At 41.5% G+C, this 18,503-nt stretch overlaps 1 protein-coding gene across 1 annotated transcript in view; it reads left to right on the forward strand.

The window, feature by feature from the left end:
- The window catches only part of NCOA3 (nuclear receptor coactivator 3), a 32,944-nt gene extending 19,084 nt beyond the window's left edge, over nucleotides 1-13,860 (forward strand). Inside the window, exons 14-21 of the mRNA XM_056867453.1 lie at nucleotides 177-303; nucleotides 2,808-2,979; nucleotides 4,114-4,410; nucleotides 6,857-6,961; nucleotides 8,015-8,246; nucleotides 9,140-9,314; nucleotides 11,281-11,422; nucleotides 13,829-13,860. Of these exons, the coding sequence (XP_056723431.1) occupies nucleotides 177-303; nucleotides 2,808-2,979; nucleotides 4,114-4,410; nucleotides 6,857-6,961; nucleotides 8,015-8,246; nucleotides 9,140-9,314; nucleotides 11,281-11,422; nucleotides 13,829-13,843 (1,265 nt within the window). The 3' untranslated portion in view covers nucleotides 13,844-13,860. The remainder of the gene's footprint in view (nucleotides 1-176; nucleotides 304-2,807; nucleotides 2,980-4,113; nucleotides 4,411-6,856; nucleotides 6,962-8,014; nucleotides 8,247-9,139; nucleotides 9,315-11,280; nucleotides 11,423-13,828) is intronic.
- Nucleotides 13,861-18,503: the final 4,643 nt, after the last annotated feature.

The raw sequence follows: 18,503 nt of genomic DNA on the forward strand, positions 1-18,503 counted from the left end.
GACTGCTGAAGGGCTCAGGATACAAGCTGAGGGCTGCAAATATTTCACTGGATGCTCCCCTCCCCCTTTTGTCCTCTGTTTCTCCTCATGTTTATATGGTCTCTGGAGTAAACTTCTCCCTGCCTAGCAAAATGGACCCTGGAAATAAGTATGTGCTTTCTGTTGTTTTTTTAAAGGACCAAATGATATTAATATTGGTATGGGAGGAAATCCTTATGCACATCCAGGACCATCTAACCAGTCAAGTGCATGGCCAGAAAATATGTTATCTATGGAGCAAGGGCCTCGAGGCTCACAAACCAGGTATGACAAGGCTCAGAACAAGATGGATCATTAACGGGTTACCAGTTTATTGTTTGGCCTCTGTCTACATTGTTAAGATATTTGATCAAACCAATGTAAAACTAAAATGTGGTTTGAAAAGGTGTGTGTTAAGTTACTGTAAAGTCTTTAGCTGTTTGACAATGTACTGATGTTATACAACAATTATTTAGTCAAAGGCTCAGCCTTATTTTGGGACATATTTGTTTTACTAATATTTGAAACAAAGCATTAAGTATTAAACTATGCAGAAAAAAGTGCAGTAAGAGCAGGCTAATATATACAGCAAACAGATAATACATATTACATGCAGTAGCGTAGTTCACAGTCCCATTTCATTTATTAAAACACCTTCCTGAACCATTCGATTGTAATGTAGCCCTATGACCTTTATAAAAATGCCCCCCTGAACCATTCTGTTTTACATAGTTTGCAGAAGAACAGGCACATGGGAACCTTCCTGTCCTCCTCAGACAGGCCAATTTTTGAGGTGGGGCTCGCAACTGAGAATGCACACGCACAGGCATTTGTTGATCTTGTCCATGTGCTGGCTGCCACCTGTAGAAGGCTCTGCCGGATGAGTGGATCTGTCGCGGCAGAGCATAGGAGGAACACTGAGTAGATTGAGTTCCCTGTTCTGTAGAAATGTATTGGGAAACTATGGTGCGATTTTCTTTACTTCATGGTATTCTGACCTTGTAGAGTACTCTAGGAAGCCTTAGACTCTACAAGTAGGTCATGAGCTCCTTTTTGCTTTAATGTTGACTATGTTGTCTGCAGCGCAATAAGCATGTTAGTATTACCTGATTGCTGTTATTGTTGCCAGTATTAAAGACCACAAGAGAGGGTGGTAGCACCCAAGCTGGGGGCTGCAAATGTTTCACTGGATGCACTCTCCCCCCTTTTTTTTTACTTCCACGGGAGATGTTACAAAGCAGACTATTAAAGATGCACGGGAGATGCACCAAATCACCAAAATATTCAAAACCTCATAATTGTACAGCCCAAGATTCACTGAATTCTGAAATTTTCTAACAGAACATTTTCTAACAGAGTGGTTCCTCAGTGGAACAGGCTTCCTCGGGAGGTGGTAAGTGCTCCTTCCCTGGAGGTTTTTAAGCAGAGGCTAGATGGCCATCTGTTTCTATGACATTAGGCAGATCATGAGAGGGAGGTCATCTTGGCCATCTTCTGGGCATGGAGTAGGGGTCACTGTGGGTGTGTGGGGGAGGTAGTTGTGAATTTCCTGCACTGTGCAGGGGGTTGGACTAGATGACCCTGGTGGTTCCTTCCAACTCTGTGAGTCTATGAAATATTTTGTAGTTCACTAAATCTGTGTGCTTTCAATAGTCTGCCTTGTGTCAACTTTAAAACAAAAGGTACCTACAAAATGAGATGAAGAAAGAGAGTAAGGGGTTCATGGTGATTTAGTGTGACTAATATCCCAATATCCCAATCCTTGTAGGCTTCTTCTAGCCGTCTTGTGAACAATAAGCGTGCTTCTGAGAAACAATGCAATTCCTTTAAGAAAAAATGCATGAAACTTCGCTGCTCTGTAAGATGAGTTCCGAATAGACACAGTATATTTACTAGGTGCTTGGCAGTAAAAAAAAGGGTTAGATCTCTCTACTGTGTTCCTGTTTGTGAACAAGTGGAAACATCTGCCTGGCCGTTGTAGGAAACAGAATGCTAGACTACGCAGATCTTTGGGCTGATGCAACAAGGCAACTTTTATATCATTTTCTGTTATCTTTCCTGACTTAGTAGCCTTGGATATGTTCATGAGGATGCATGTCAGGGCTGCATTCAGATGTCACTTGAAGGCGTCAGTAGGAGCCCAGCTTGCTGCCACGCTTGTGTGTCTTGCTTAGCTCTCCTCCATCTGCCCTTGCACAAACTAGGTTTCTAATCCTGGTTCTGGGCTTGGTTTAAGACTGACTGTTTAACAAAGTGATGTGGCTGCATATATACACCAGAGGAACCGAAGTTGGTTTCTGTCCAAGAAGAGAGGGGAGAAGCTGGTTCATGCGCGTGTCAACTTGATATCTTTTAAAAAACAATGTCTGAATATTAGCCTAATACCTGTTAAGGTCAATAAGAGTCTGGTTGGGTGAAGAGAATTTTATTTTAAATTCTGCCTGCTTGCCAGATGATAATGCTCGCATCTCACTGTTTAGGTAGCGCTTGGACCCAGTAGGAAAATAGGATCATAGAGTTGGAAGAGACCACCAGGGTCATCTAGTCCAACCCCCTGCGCAATGCAGGAAATTCACAACTACCTCCTCCCCAACACCCCCAGTGACCCCTACTCCATGCCCAGAAGATGGCCAAGGTGCCCTCCCTCTCATCATCTGCCTAAGGTCATAGAATCAGCATTGCTGACAGATGGCCATCTAGCCATACATGGTCTGTGAGGGTGAAGAGCTGAATAACTGATGATGTCAGATTTCAGTAACAAAGTAATTGTAACATTTTGACTTTTCTAGACCGCTAGTTCGAAATACTTTGGATGATTTCTTATATAATGTTCCGAATGTCGAAGGCCAAAGTGATGAAAGGGCTCTTCTAGACCAACTTCACATGCTGCTGAGTAATACAGATGTCACCAGCCTGGAAGAAATTGATAGAGCCTTAGGGATTCCTGATCTTGTAAATCAAGTAAGTTCCCAGTTCTCATGAGGTCCTTATTAGCCAGATCTTTCAGGGGTGGGGCGAGGGGGTTAATCTCCGCATACTTCATGCAATAGTTTACATCTGTATATTCTGCTCTCTGAGTAAGAGAATTTGGTTTTATATAACACAGGGGCTCTCAAGTTGTACACAGCCCGGCAGGTGTGTATTATGGCCTGCCAGATGTTTGACTACTGGCAGTCCCAGGCAAATAGCAACAGCAGGTTGAACAAACTCCTGATGGGCTGCCATATATTAATAGTAGGCTGTGTTCAGCTTACTAGATCCACAGGCTATGATGACATTACATGATATAAGCAAGGTGCTTCTGTGACCTTTTAAAAAAGGGTAAGGGGAGAATGGGGGTATTTTCTAATGCATCCAGTCTAAGTACTCTAATCTAGAAGTCTAGATGGGTGTAACTTTTCTCCTGGTAATGTTATCAAATAATTGGTGATAGTTAAGTACCTCTAAGTGACTGAGGCTTTTGACTGTCAAAAGTTGCTGACGGAAGATGGATTCCGATAAATGCAGTTCTGAATAGGCTAACCCAAAAAGCTCAGGGCCCTGTGCTTTTTGGAGTCTACAGTTATATATCACATGGGATTTCCCTAAACAAACAGTTAAACTTGACATTTTTACTGGATTCCTGGATTATTTTGGCAGTATTCAAAGGATATCAGGTGCTGGAACTGGTGCCAGTAGTGGTTCCTATGCTCACCCATGCCTTTCCAGGCCCGCATTGTATTTGAACACATGAAGCTGCCTTATACTTAATTAGACCCTTGGCCCATCAAAGTCGGGTATTGTCTACTCAGTCCGGCAGCGGCTCTCCAGGGCCTCAGGTAGAGGTCTTTCACATCACCTACTTGCCTAGTCCCTTTAAATGGAGATGCTAGGGATTGAACCTTGTACCTTCTGCATGCCAAGCAGATGCTCTACCACTGAGTCACAGCCCCTCCCCAAATTGTATTTGAGGACACTAATTTTTTCCTTACAAAATGACACCATTAAAAGCCCCCCTACATTCTCAAACAATATTAAGAAAACTCTTCTGTTTAACTTTATTAATAAGTTGTTGTAGCATATGTAGTTTCAACTCACATCATCATTATCTTAAAGGGGCAAGCTTTGGAACCCAAGCAAGAATCATTTCATGGCCAAGAATCCGCAGTAATGATTGACCAGAAGCCTCCCGTGTACGGTCAGCCATACCAGGGGCAGGGGGCAGCAATGCCAGCGGGTTTTGCTGCCATACAGGGCCAGCAGCCGTCCTTTAACTCTGTGATGAATCAAATGAACCCACAGAACAATTTCCCGATGCAAAATATGCATCCCAGAGCCAGCATGATGAGGCCCAGAACGAACGCGCCAAAGCAACTTCGCATGCAGCTCCAGCAAAGACTTCAAGGGCAGCAGGTAACCCATTTTTTTTCTCATAACAGAGCAAACTAGTGAACTGCATCACCTACGCTGAAGCACATTGTTACTTCCTATTTAACAACCATTACATTTTCTAGTTTTCGATGGGCCTTCTCAAGAGGCCTTTCCGTTGGCTATGTTCAGCAGGAGATTTCAGCATATACCTGTAGAGGTCAGATTATGCCCCTGCAATTTTAATTCAATTGAGACAATTATACATATTGTATTACATTGTGAATTTTATAGAGAGGTTAGAAATAAGCTGATTTTACCTGTGTTCACCAGACATTTTGGGAATGTTAGCAATTCGGATGATTTTATTGCTAATTTTTTATTAGAAGATACAGATGCTTTTATCTCTTTTATGTAGCCAGTGAGATATGGAGATCCTCAGTTGAGGTTTTAAAATTGTAATTTTGTTCTGATGTTTGCTGGTCAAATGACTGTAAATAAACTGAACTTGAACACTGTTACTTCCTTTCATCCCAACATGCCAATTCTCAAGAGCATGAAGGCTGCTTTGTATACCCAGTGGCATCTGTTGCAAGGACCATGTGAAGGTTGCCTATCTTTTTGGCTTTCCCTTCTCCCATCTCCAGCCCTGGGAAAGTTAAGACCCATTTGGAGCAACAGCCATGCAGGTTGAGAGGCTGCAGTGTGGAGAGTGAAATCGCTCCTTACTTTCTCTCCTGCTGGTGAAACTGCTCACGCTAGAGTCAGGAAGGAGTAATTTTGCCTCTGTTCTGCCTCCTGAGACATTACTCCATGGGGGTCCTGTGACCCCAGCAATAAAGTTTCCCAGGGCCAGAAAGGATTGCTGGGGGGGTGAGGGGAGATGGGCAACTGTCAGTGCCCTCTGCTGGATCCAGTCCTGTCTTTCTTATATCCAGTTTAAGGAATCCACCCCTACACTGTTTCCCAACCTGTGGGTCAGGACCCAAAAGTGGGTTGTGAAGCTTCTGCAAGTGGGTTGTAGGTGAGCCCTCCCTCATGCCTGCCCCTGGCCTTTCCATTGCTCTCTTTTTATATCTTGGAAACCAACATCTTGTATCTGGAAACAGTATCTTCCATGTCATACATTAGTTGGTATTTTTCTTCTTCACTGTATATACATTGGTTGAGCAAGTAAAACGTGTCCTGATGGTTCCTAGAGTGAGTTTTTTTAGAATTTTAGGGGGGAGTATTGGAGAAGAAGAGGATGGCCAAAGGCCGGAATGTAATCTTCATATGTGAAGGCCGTTTATGTCGGAATGTTACTTCCTTCAGTTCATAGTGAGAGAAGATTTGTGAGATATCCATTGGTTTCCCAAAAACATCTGGTTAGCCACTGTCGCAAATGGAATATTGAACTAGATGGGTGCCAAGGTAATAGTTTGCCTAGAGCGCCAAAAAACCTTGCACCAGTCATGGATGAATCACCATACCAAGAAAATTTGGGCTTGTGGGCCACCATACTGAAACGTTTGGGAACTGCTGATCTGACATTATACTCTCTATGGTTTTAGGTTGATTAAAAAAACTTAAACTTTTCCTGGTAATTATGTCATGATGAAAACAAATACTTAGATGTATAAAAACTAATATTATTGAAATTACAAGTATAAAAGTCATACTTTTCTGTAAGCAAAATTGCAGATAGTACTTGAGAAGGGAGCACGAACATCTGCACCCTGTACTATCTTAGTACATGTATTGTTTTGCCATTTGAAAGGTAGGGGGAATAAAATTAGAAATTAGAAAACAGATTTGTGGTAAACAAAGGTGTGTGTATGTTTGGGCAGAAAAGTCTTGTAGTCACAGTAGGGCTACCAGCATATTTAGATCCCAAGTTAAACTCTTCTTTATTTTAGACATATACCTGCCACTCCCCTGTGTCACAGGGCTCAGGGCGGCTCATAACAGTTCAATAAATGATCAATCAACAAATCTCAATAAAAAAATGCAAAATCTTAAAAATACAAGATAGTAAGATCATCCTAACAGAGATCAAAATAAATCTCTGAAAACTCTGAGCTCTTTAACATATCAAACAAATTATAACACATTAATTGTTGATAAAATTATTTATAGTTAATAAACATATCTGAAAATATACATAGGAATTATGATGTAATGCCTTACGTAAAAATCTTCAAATTGTATCTCTTGATAAAGTCTTGAAAGCATCCCACATATTCCCGAGTAGTTTTCAGTGCTCCCCTACAATCCACAGTTATCCATTGGGAAAAAAATTATTCTAGGTCTTCACATCTCTAATAGGAATAACCGTTATCTAATGTAGATTGTGTTACATAAACATTTTAATTGTATACATTTTGAGTGGGGGTAAAACTCACTGGGCAGGGCTTCAAAATAATTACTTACTTGGAGTTGTATTTACAGCATGACTTTTGCAGAAATGTTTATTCGTAAGCAGTTATGTTTACATGGTTTTCTCGTTAAGTTTTTGAATCAGACGCGTCAGACATTGGATATTAAAATGGAGAACCCCAACCCTGGTGGTGCGTCGGTGATGAGGCCTGTTATGCCTCCCCAAATGGGGTCACAGGTGAGTCTTTGTTGGCTCTGTGGATACCTACATCATAGCTACATAGCAGTATTTCAAATACGATTACAGCCCCTTGTGCCATTGTCTTTCTACCACATTCAGCAATGCTGATTCTGTAACCTTGGATAGTTCATGTGAGGAAGGGCATCTTGGCCATCTTCTGGGCATGGAGTAGGGGTCACTGGGGGTGTGGGGGGGAGGTAGTTGTGAATTTCCTGCATTGTGCAGGGGGTTGGACTAGATGACCCTGGAGGTCCCTTCCAATTCTATGATTCCTGTCTCTTTCTCCACACCACCTTCTTTATGTATCTTGGCCTCTTTCTGAATCTCTGAAAAGGAGTTCTAGCATTACTGTATAACTGCTGTTTTGAAACCTCACTTGCAAGCCAGTGTGGTGTAGTAGTTAGAGTGTTAGGCTCGTGTCTGGGAGACCCAGGTTCGAATGTCCACTCTGCCCTAGAAACATGCAGGGTGACTCTGGTCCAGTCACGTACTCTCAGCCTGACCTACCTCACAGGATTGTTGTGAGGATAAAATGCAGGAGAGGAGAATGATGTATACCCTGTTATGGGTACCCCTCTGGGGAAAAAGTTGGGGTATAAATATGTCTATTACCTTGGGGACCCTGATTGGGTGGAAAGGTGGCATTAAAATGTTTAGATTGAATGAATGAACGAACAAGCGATGGGTAGGCAAAAATTGTCCAGGAGTTTGTATCAGAAAAAGGCTCACTGGCTTATGGTTTTGACCTGTGAGCATTCCAGCACACAAGGAATTGCAACTTGCTAGTTTCTCGATGCTGGTCTAGCATTGTGTGTAGATTGTGATGCATACTAGTGCAGCAATACCAGCCCGTGGTTTACTGCAGATTCTGGGTACAACTGGTTTGTAAGAGAGAAATGTTCATCTGCCACAGAACTTTTTAACATATACACTCTTTTGCTAGTTATGAGCATTATACACTGAAGCATGGTTGGTGTCTCAGTCTTAATAGTTCTTTCTCTGTATTCTCCAATGTGTGTGCATGTTTTTTTAATGTTGGGCTGCCAACAGCAAGGCTTCCTTAATGCTCAGATGGTGGCTCAGCGAAACAGAGAGCTAATAAGTCACCACATCAGACAGCAAAGGATGGCAATGATGATTCAGCAGCAGCAGCAGCAGCAGCAACAACAGGCCTTCAGCCCCCCTCCAAACGTCACGGCCTCGGGCAGCATGGACGGTTCTTTCGCAGGCCCTCCGATGGCTCCAGTCCCGCCCCAGCAGTTTTCCTACCCAGCGAATTACGGTACTTGTTCCACCTTTTCTGTTTCCTGTTATTTCTTTCCATCCCAGATCCTTGACGCGAGTTAACAAGTTACATCTTAAAACTCACATCAAGGACTCGGGATATAAAATACAACAGTAAAGAACAAGGAGGTTATTTTGGGTAGCCAGCTAAGCTAAAAGAGAATTGTTATGTCATAGCTGTAATAATGAAGTTGGGCTCGGGAGTTGGTCAAATGACCAAATCTTTGTTTGTTTGGACCCTCTCAAAATCCAATGATGCAGCATCCTCAGGACTGAATGAAATGAAGGAAAGCAGAGTGGTTTACTGGTGGAAGGTGTTCTTATGAGATTTTGGATCTCTGAAGCATTAAGATGGTATCCAAGGTGCAGTTAGCCTGAGTGCCATCACCTCTGTCCCAAGAGTATCATTTCTCTCTGGCCTCTGTTGTCTGTGGCTCTAAATGCTTTACTTTTCACTGAAGGTCAAGAGTTTATCACAAGCAAAAGGAGAACAAATAAAGTAAACTAACTGTTCCAGCACTGCTTCCACATGGAAACGATTCTCTGTGTACTTCTTGCTGCATTGAATGCGGAGGCGTTTTTATTTGCAAAAGAGCACCCACACAGTTTTCCCTGCACTTTCCTTGTCTCAGCCCCCTGCAGCTACCTCCCCCCAGGAGCTTTTACAAAAAAAATCAGGAATGTCTATATTACTGTAGCACAATACCGTTACAGCAATCTGTTGTTATAATGTAGTAGTTCTCAGCTTTCTTCTTTAAAAAATTATCTTGCTCTTTTCATTCTCACAGCTGTATTACCTCTTTATAAGTCGTTTCTCCTTATAAGCAAAAGTAGCTAATACAACAACTGCTGAAAATAAACCAAAATCTGTTATCTCATTTGCTTTGTAAGGAATGAACCAGCAGCCAGATCCATCTTTCAACAGGGTATCAAGCCCTCCAAATTCCATGATGGCTCAAAGAATTGGACCGTCTCAAAATCCGATGATGCAGCACCCTCAGGCGGCCGCAATGTATCAGTCCCCTGAGATGAAGGGCTGGCCATCAGGAAGCATGGCCAGGAGCAGGTGAGAACAGGAACACAGCTGGTGGTTTGAAAATAAGCCCAGGGGTGCCACACAGGGACCATTTTAAATGAACCAAAGAATGCAGGTTAAGGATCTGAATTCTGTGCAAAGACAGAATTTGTCTCGATTCCACGTCAGAGCTGATGATGACATATAACCAAAAAAAACCCCATTTCTTGTGGAAAATTTAAATTTTTAACATACTCACTTAACCAAGGAACTGTGGCCTAGTCACGTTTTTTTTTGCTTGGTGAAATCACAGTAAATGCAATAACTTATCAAGGAACAATGTGATTTGAAAATTGGACATCTAAGCATGGACTGAACTTCTCCCCCATCTGAGGTTATGTCCATAGAGAGGCCTCTCTGAGAGGCATTCTGAACAGCATCCCATCTAGGGGTGGCGTTTCAGATTTGGGAGATTAGATGCAAGGGAGGTTAGTGTCCATCCAGTGTCCAACATTCCGTTCCTAGGTAAGATAGTTGAGAGAGCAGCAGCAGAACAGCTTCAGGCTTTCCTGGAGGACACCGACTCTAGACAAGTTTTGGTCTGGCTTCCAGCCTGGCCATAGGATGGAGACAGTGCTGGTTGCCCTCACAGACGATCTCTGTAGATAGCTGGATTGAGGCAGTTCAGCGCTGCTGTTATTGCTCGACCTTTTGGCAGCATTTGACATGGTTGACAATGATCTATTGACCACTGCCTTGCAGTTGTTGGGTTGCATGGGACAGTCCTTCAATGGCTAACCTCATTTCTTCAAGATCGGGGACAGAGGGTGGCGCTAGGGAAAAGGGTTTCATCATGATACCTGTTGGTATGTGGGGTCCCACAGGGGGCAATCCTCTCCCCAATGCTTTATAATATCTATATGCACCCCCCTGCCCAGCTAGTCCGGAGTTTTGGGCTGGGTTGCCATCAGTATGCAGATGACATCCAGCTATATCTGTTGATGGATGGCCAGTAAGTAGGGTGCAGTCCCTGATATTCTGTCCAGGTGTCTGAAGGCTGTGGTGGATTGGTTGAAACAGAGCTGGCTGAAATTAAATCCATCAAAGATAGAGGTTCTGTGGCTGGACCGGGACGATCCAGGTTTGGGACATCAGCTCCCAACTCTTGATGGTGTGCAATTGATAGCAACTCCCATCGTCAGGAACCTGGGTGTGACTCCGGACACCTCCTTTTGTTTGGAGGCACAGGTAACAAATACAGCCAGGATGGTGATTTTCCATCTCTGCCAGGTTAAACAGCTGGTCCCTTATTGGTCCCGCTCTGATCTAATCACAGTGATCCATGCAACTGTCACCTCCAGCTTGCACTATGGTAACTTGTTCTACATAGGGCTACCCTTGAAGCTGCCCCAGAAACTTCAACTGGTCCAAAATGCACCGGTATAGGTCCTTACTGGGACCCCATGGAGATTGCACATAAGACCAGTGCTCCTCCAGCTGCACTGGCTCCCAGTTGAACAACAGATTAAGTTCAAGGTGTTGTTAACCTTTAAAGGGGCCGTTATAGTTGTATGTTGGATATCCAAAGCCCTTTTTTGCTAGTTTGATGCAAAAATGGCTTACTGAAGGCCAGAAAGAAGCTTGGTAATTCCTAGCTATGTTTTGTACATGACTGCTGTGCTCAACTGAAACACAAAGGTCAGCTAGATTCTAAAGACGCAGATACTTTAGCAAGGAATTGTCAATTATAAGGGCTTGGAGCAAGATATTTTAGGAAACAGACATCTTAAAACAAATCTCCAAGTTAAAATTTTAATACATCTGAACAGGTAGTGTAGAAGCATACCTGAAGCCTTCTGTATCAAAGGTGATCAGGATGCTAGTAGTGAAAAAAATGTTGAAATCTATTGCCAGTGTTGTTGTATTATGCCCATTGACTGAAGGGGAATGTATATATACAGAGATGGACTATATAGACCAAGAGTGCCTTTTGATATGTCAATTTTGTGTTCTCTAGTTCTTTTCCACAGCAGCAGTTCAGTCATCCAGGGAACCCTGCAACCTACAATATGATGCACATGAATGGCAGTGCTGGTCACATGGGACAAATTAACATAAATGCAATGCCTATGTCAGGAATACCCATGGGGCCAGACCAGGTAAAATGACTCTAATAACTGGTTTTTAGTTGCAAATGTTATCGCTCAACCCCTCAAAGCACCAGAGAATCCAGAGACACTCTTCAACTTTTTATCTCCTGATTCAGAAAATACATCAGTATATCTAATTCTCAATGTGGCCCCATCTGTGGATACTTAAATCCAGAAATAAGACCCATAGAACCTGAGAACAGCCCCAGGTTTCCAGAAAAATCTGAAATCTTTTAATAAGATTTTTTGGGGCAGGGGGTTAAATTGCCCCCAAATAATAGATACAATGTCTTTAGCTTCAAGAAACAAGCTCTGTCAGTGGCCATTGCCAGGCAACTGTAACAGTATTGGCAAGCCTTCCAGCCTTGGTTTCTGTCAGTAAAAAGCAGGGCCCCTTTCCAGGGTTGTTTTGGCCCTGGGACCATCCACTGGACAACTTTCTGCCCTCTGACTTGCATAACTTTCTCAGGCCCAGCTTGCCACTGTTTAACAACAGTCACCCACAAAAGCCAGTGCAGCGTAGTGGTCACAGTTTCAGACTCTATTAGACCTAGGCTTGAATCCCCAGTCTGCCATGGAAACTCACTGGGTGACCTTGGGCCAGTTAAATGTTCTTAGCCTAACAACTTACAGGGTTGTTAGAAAGATAAAATTGAAGGTGAAAGAAGGATGTAAGCTGCTAGGGTCCCCGTTGTGGACAAAGTCAGGGTATAAATGAATAAATAATACATATAACTGAATATGGGGGGCATATAAAAGGTAAGTTGGTTGGTAGGTGGGAAGAAGAGAAGGAACCAAGGAAAGGTGAGGATATGGAGTTGCCAGGAGAAGGGAAAGAGGAAATCGTGTGTGGAAGGAAAAAATGAGGGTTTCCCCACTGTACAACTGGGCCTGGCCCAGTGGCTGGTCCCACACAACTTGGGTGATAGTTTTCCCAGGTAGAGGCTACCAAGGAGAGGGAAGGAGAGAAAACTGAAGATGGGATGCAGGTAAGGGTAGGTTGGTTGGTGGATGTGAAAAAGAGAAGGAAGTAGGAAAAGAGGGAGAGCCTATGGGGCTTTCAGGGAAGAGAAAGATGAAAAAGTGGGGGATGGGAAAAATAAGATGCCCCCTCTCAAGTTCTTTTGAGTGCTCCACTTGTCAATCAGTATATCTAATAGTCAACATAACCTCTCTGAATACAAGTCCAAAGACTGGCGCTTTGAGCAGGGAAGCCAGATCTTTCTACAAGTATGAGAAAGCCCCTGATTTGCAGAAAAATATGAAATCTGTGTGTGGGGGTGGAGATTAAAAACCTCCCAACTGACAGAAGCAGCTTCTGTAGCTTTAAGACATTGATGCCCTCTCAGATTCAGTGGCTGTTGTCAGGGTTGCTAGGCAACTGCAACAATATTGCCAACCTTCAAGGCCTGGGCTTCAAGGAAGGAGGAGGGGCATTGCCCTTTCCAAGGATGTTTAAGCCTCACAGGCCAACGCTGCTCCCCTCCCCCCCTGCCCTGGAGGGAAGAGGATTCATTGGGACCAGGTCCAGTAGCAACCATCAAAAGAATCAGTACCACACAACTTGCACGATTCACTACCATTTGACAGCAGCCACTCCATGAAACCACTGTGGTGTCAGGTTTACATCCCCACTCTGTAACTGGGCGACCTTGGGCCAGTTACTCACTGTTGGCATAACCTTTCTCACAGGGTAGTTCTGAGGATAAAATGGAGGAGAATGATATAAGCTGTTTTTAGTCCCTGTCAAGAAGAAAGTGAGGTTATAAACAAATAATAAATAGAGCTCAAGACTAAGGGGGCAGGGAAGGATGGTATGTGGAAAGGAGAGAAGGAAGCAGAGGGAGATGCTACCAGGAGGAGGAATTGCCAAGGAATTGCCAAGCCTTCTACAGCTTAGACATTTTTGTGTGTGACTATATACCAGGAGGAGGAAAGCAGGAAATAGTGCAGGGAGGGGGAGACGGGGGAAACGAGGTGCCCCCTGCAAGTTCTTTCAGGTTCCCCACCTGTATGATATTGTTGCCTGTTTTTGCTCCTTGGAGAAATGATTAGATAGAAATGTAATAGACATTCCCCCCCCCCAAGCCTTTCAGTTCTCCATTGCCTGGTGGCTTCTCTGTTGTCACTGGCTTTTTCAACCCCAGTGGTGAAGCCTGCAGTGGAATAACTGTTGTCTGTTAACCTATACAGAATCACAACTCGAGATAATCGCAAGGAATCCATAACAGTTTTGAATCCTGGACTCAGAGGCAGTAATCATAAACTCAGTAAAGGTGCATTTTCCCTCATAAAACAGCTCTCACTCTAATGCAACATGTATCAGTGCCCTATATTTAGCTTGTATTTTCAGCTTGCATTTTTCTGAATGGGGAAGTAAAGTTGTGTACATTTTTCTTCCTTTTTTTGCAGCAGCAGAAATACTGCTGACACCTACAACTGCAGACTCCCAGTAGGCAGATGGTGATGAACTAGTATAGCAGAGAAGCGTGTGCACATACTTCATGTCAACAACTCCAGGCCTTATGGAAATACCACTTTTCCCAACGTATCATGAAGATATTCTTAAGTGACTATATAAGTTATGAATGGGAGGGGTGGGGAGGGAACGAAGTACCTGTTACTGTATGATGTGGTGTATACAGAATGGTCAAATGAATACTGTTCTTGGCACTCTGCCTCTAACAATGGTGTTTGAGTAAAAGCAGTTGGTAGACTCTCTGTGTACTGGTTCTGCTATCCAAAGTCCTTAACTGTAGGCAGACCAACGTGCCTGAAGAAATCTCGACAATAGTCTGAGTTCTCTAGTCAGAGCCTCTGACAGAATGTAGTAGTTTCTGCCCTTGATCTAAAAAGGAGAATAAAACCCCAAAACCTCTCAGAACAGGTATGCTACTGTTACTCTTACCTGCAGATTCTGAAACTCTGTGCAAGAGGCAGGGCAAAAATCCGTTATCTTACCTTTTGGTGCCGAAGGGTTACAGAGAAATTTTAAAATATAATCATGGTAAATATTTCTATATTGATGTGCAGCTGTGTGCACTTTATAATATGCTGAACATAATGGGTAAATGCAATATCTTAAATAAAAAAGATGGCTATAAAAAGTACGTTCAATGCCCCCTTTCAAACCCTGTGTAAATTAATATTGCACAAAATGCCTCTTATGTATAAATCTGAGCAATAATTGTTCATCTTTTTGCCATTAAACTGAAGAAAATTCAAGGCAAGGCATTGCAGTCTGAAGAGGGAATTATTTGTGAATAAGTGTTGTAAATATGATCTCAAGATGTTGTACTATATATACATACATATATATATATAGATATATGACTTTTGTAGATCACTGACTCATTTTTGCAGAGTTTGTGAAGCTAAATATGTAACAAAGAGAGTTCCTGTAAACTCAGTTTAGTCAAAGTTGTTCAAATAGATTTTTTTTAATTTAAATGGTTTCAGAATTAGGCGACTGTAGCCCTGATCCTCTTCATTGATCTCTGACAGTTTATTTACAACTTGATGGAGTAACTTTTTAAAATCATTTGTTTAAAGTGCACTTTGTTACTTTTTCTTAAGAGGGCAATTTGATGACAAAGCGGCTCTTTTAGCTGTCATGATTTGTGGACTTTTTAAATACAACCTGTCTTTTCAATTGAGAACCTCTGCTCTAGGGCATTTGGTTAATTTTTAATTAAGCCTTATTGTTCCGAACATGTTTGTGTCTTTTTTAAATTTCTCTTTATCAGAAGACGTGATGATTCATAAATATTGAAAATTGTTTATAGAAATTATGCAGGTGTTATCACATTTAATTGCTATTCTGGTAACAAATGCATTTATTTTTCAGGCAGTTCCCTTCATATCAATGTGGAAAGTTGGGGGGGTCAGAAGATATCCCAATTTTCTAACAGTTTAATGTCATAAAATGTAACTTACATTGGTAGATTCAGTTTTAAGCACAAGTTGTAGCGATTTGTCACAGGATCTTTCTGTAGAAAGACAGGCCAAAATGTTTGAAGTGGTGTGGTTTTGTTTTGTTTACTATTTCCATTGCATATTCAAGTTAGTTTCTCCAAACTGAACTGTAATTTTTGTTATTTTCATTATTTTAATGAAGGTTCTGCTTTGTTCAGAAGCTCACAGTTTTGTGAGTTTATATTAATAAAAAGTCTCTAGTGCAGAAATTGTTTTGTTATCCCCAGAAAGCTGCTACAGTCCCCAACCCAGGTTTTAAATGCTGCCTGTCCTGTGTGAATTCTTCCTAGCTACTGTATTAACTTTCAGCAATGTTACGTTTCGAATACCTGGGCTCTGGTCGAAAATTCTCTGTGTGTTCTGATGTAAACATGGAGTCCTTCTGCGTTCAAAAGCTTTCTTACTTTTTTTTTTTAAAAGTGCATTGCTTAATTTGTTTGCACAGATTGGTTTATTTGCTTTATGGATGTTTTAAAAGATGTAATGTGCTTTGAGTTTTCAACTAATGAAAAAGAATAAAACGTTGACATTAAAATGAAACAAAATAGCACATTTAGGAACATCTGGGTCGGCAAGAAAGATTTTGCACATGTGCAGACGTTCCATGTGTGTATCGGAACTTTTTGTGCATACAAGGTGCCTAAAAAGTATTTCTCTAGTTATTATTGAAGGTCCTACCATTAAAGTTAGATTTTTTTTTTTAGTTTTTCAGAAGTCCCTGCTAATGTTAGCCAATGCATTCTCATTCAGACTCCACAAGCATATTAATTTTTTTTTCAAAAAGCCCATAAAGTAACTTTCTTGGGTAGCTCATGATAACTGATGTGAAAGCCCGTAGCTTGTGACTTCCTACACTGTATTCTCTTAGTGGTTGCCCTCTTTTCATTTTGAGTGATCGTTTGTATTTCTGAAATGAGGTGGTACCTGCTGTTCACTAATTAATCTGTTTTTTAGAATGTTATATATTTTTTTCCAGGTTTGTACTTCTTGCTGAATCCAAAGAATTTAATTTCAACTTGATGAAAACTAATCAGACCGTAAAAAAATGTATGGAAACTAGCTGTGCTTTGGGCAATTCTTATTCAGATGATCACATCTAGTATCAAAAGTCTGAATACGCAGGCCTTTGTTTATATTTCAATGCAATATCTCTCTGGAGTGTGGATTATATGTGGTGTGGTTAGGCTGGATAACAGCAAATGTGGCGTAATGGGACAACGAGGTTGATTTGAAATTGATTCTGTTGAGGTTACTGGGTTGGATTCTATATACCATGAGTGCTGTATCACTTGTGAAATTGAATTTCCTCCTTTCCCTTATCACTGTAGCCAGCTATGCTCCTTGAAATTCTGTTGCTGGGGAGCAGGCGTTTTTTTTGGGGAGTAGGTGAGGAGGGTCTATATTGGGAGGACTTAGCAGAAATCTCACAGGTGTAGAGCAAAGTCATAGAGTTCATCCCATGTCTCTAAAAAGAAAAAAGTACCACTTCTATATAAATTATTGAACAGAATTTGTTGAAAAATACACTTATCTACCTTATTTTTAATTTGTGCTTTTAAAATGGTCAATGAGAAGCGATTTTTTTCCGCTGTAAGAAAACTATTTGTTGCACAGATTAGCACGCAGAGTGTAATAGCAGATTGTTGGTTGACAGCGGTGCAGTAGGTTATAAAACAGTTCAACTAAGCAATATTTTTAAATATCTCAGGAGAGAAAAGCAGACAGTATTGAGAATTGACTCTAAAGTTAGTTTACATTGAATATTGCTTGTAATCATCAGTCTTTACATCACGGAAGAAAAGCCTCTTGTGGGTTGATCTATTAAAAAGTTTGTTCAGATGGTCTTGTTTTTTCTGATTTTTGTGTGTGTTTGATGTCAATAATGTAAATAAAGGTTTCTATTCGAAACTGGAAATCTGGCTTCAACAATTAAAGAAATTAACACTACTTTTCTTTTTTTCAGGAGTGAAGTTACTTAAACAGTTCCTTGCTCATAATAGTAGCTCTTAAGAAGGGTTTCGGTGATCTCCTTAATGTTTTAATGATACATACCTGGTGGGTACCTATTTCCACACACACAGCAGTTAGTGGCTCTTATCTTCACCCTCAATGCTGACTTAAAATAAGGGCTGGTGTGTAACTGAAACCAATTGGATGTACCTGCTGTATATAAGGAAATTGCGGATATCGTAATGTTAATGGGCTTCCGTAGATGATCACAGGAGACAAAGGAGGGGAAAATAGCCTTGCTGGCATGTCTGTTTCTTATGTCAGAACTATGAAAACGTGCATGATCATTAGGAAAAGTTTGCTACCCATATCTACTTGACCTATGTGTACTCCGCTGAATTTACCCCTGCATGTTTTCTCACTTAGTTGCATGCTGCAATTCAGTGAGACATGTTCATGTGCAAATGTAATCTGGCACAAATTATACATCAAGGTGGATATGAGCGGCATATTTTTTAAAAAGATCGTACATGTTAGATGTACCCAACTCAAATCAAATATCACAGCAGCACCTTAAACTCTGGTTAATAGTTTATTTTAAGCTTCTAAAGAAGGGGGTGTCGAACTCATTTGTTACGAGGGCCACATATGATGTAAATGTCACTTGGTTGGGCAGGGCCATGCTTCGCCAGATCGAGAGGGGTGTGTGTGGCTGGCTTGCGGGCCAGATAAGAGCTCTCAAGGGGCTGGATCCAGCCCTTGGGCTGTATGTTTGACACCCATGTTCTAAACATACTGGGGACTAAAACAGATCCAATGTCACCCTCTAGCGATAGAAACTGATGAAACCCTTTAGTCAGGAATACCAATCCCTGTTTAAGGATTGCCTAAGAATATGACAAATAACAATCCATTTGTCATAAACAATTTAGTATATTATTTTTCTCCCCTCCAACATGTCAGTATGAATAGACTTGAAAACACATATTAGAAAGGAAAACTAATAGAAACTTAGATCTGGGTACAGTTGAACACACAAGCAAGTTTATCAGAATCTTACGCAGAGTTATTCGTCTAAACCTCTTTAAATCAAGGGGTTTAGACCAGAATAACTGCCTAGTATTGACTGTAAGTCTAGAATAAATAAATGTTATTAATAGTTAAG

Source organism: Euleptes europaea, chromosome 2, assembly GCF_029931775.1.
Source record: "Euleptes europaea isolate rEulEur1 chromosome 2, rEulEur1.hap1, whole genome shotgun sequence".
Taxonomy (NCBI): domain Eukaryota; kingdom Metazoa; phylum Chordata; class Lepidosauria; order Squamata; family Sphaerodactylidae; genus Euleptes; species Euleptes europaea.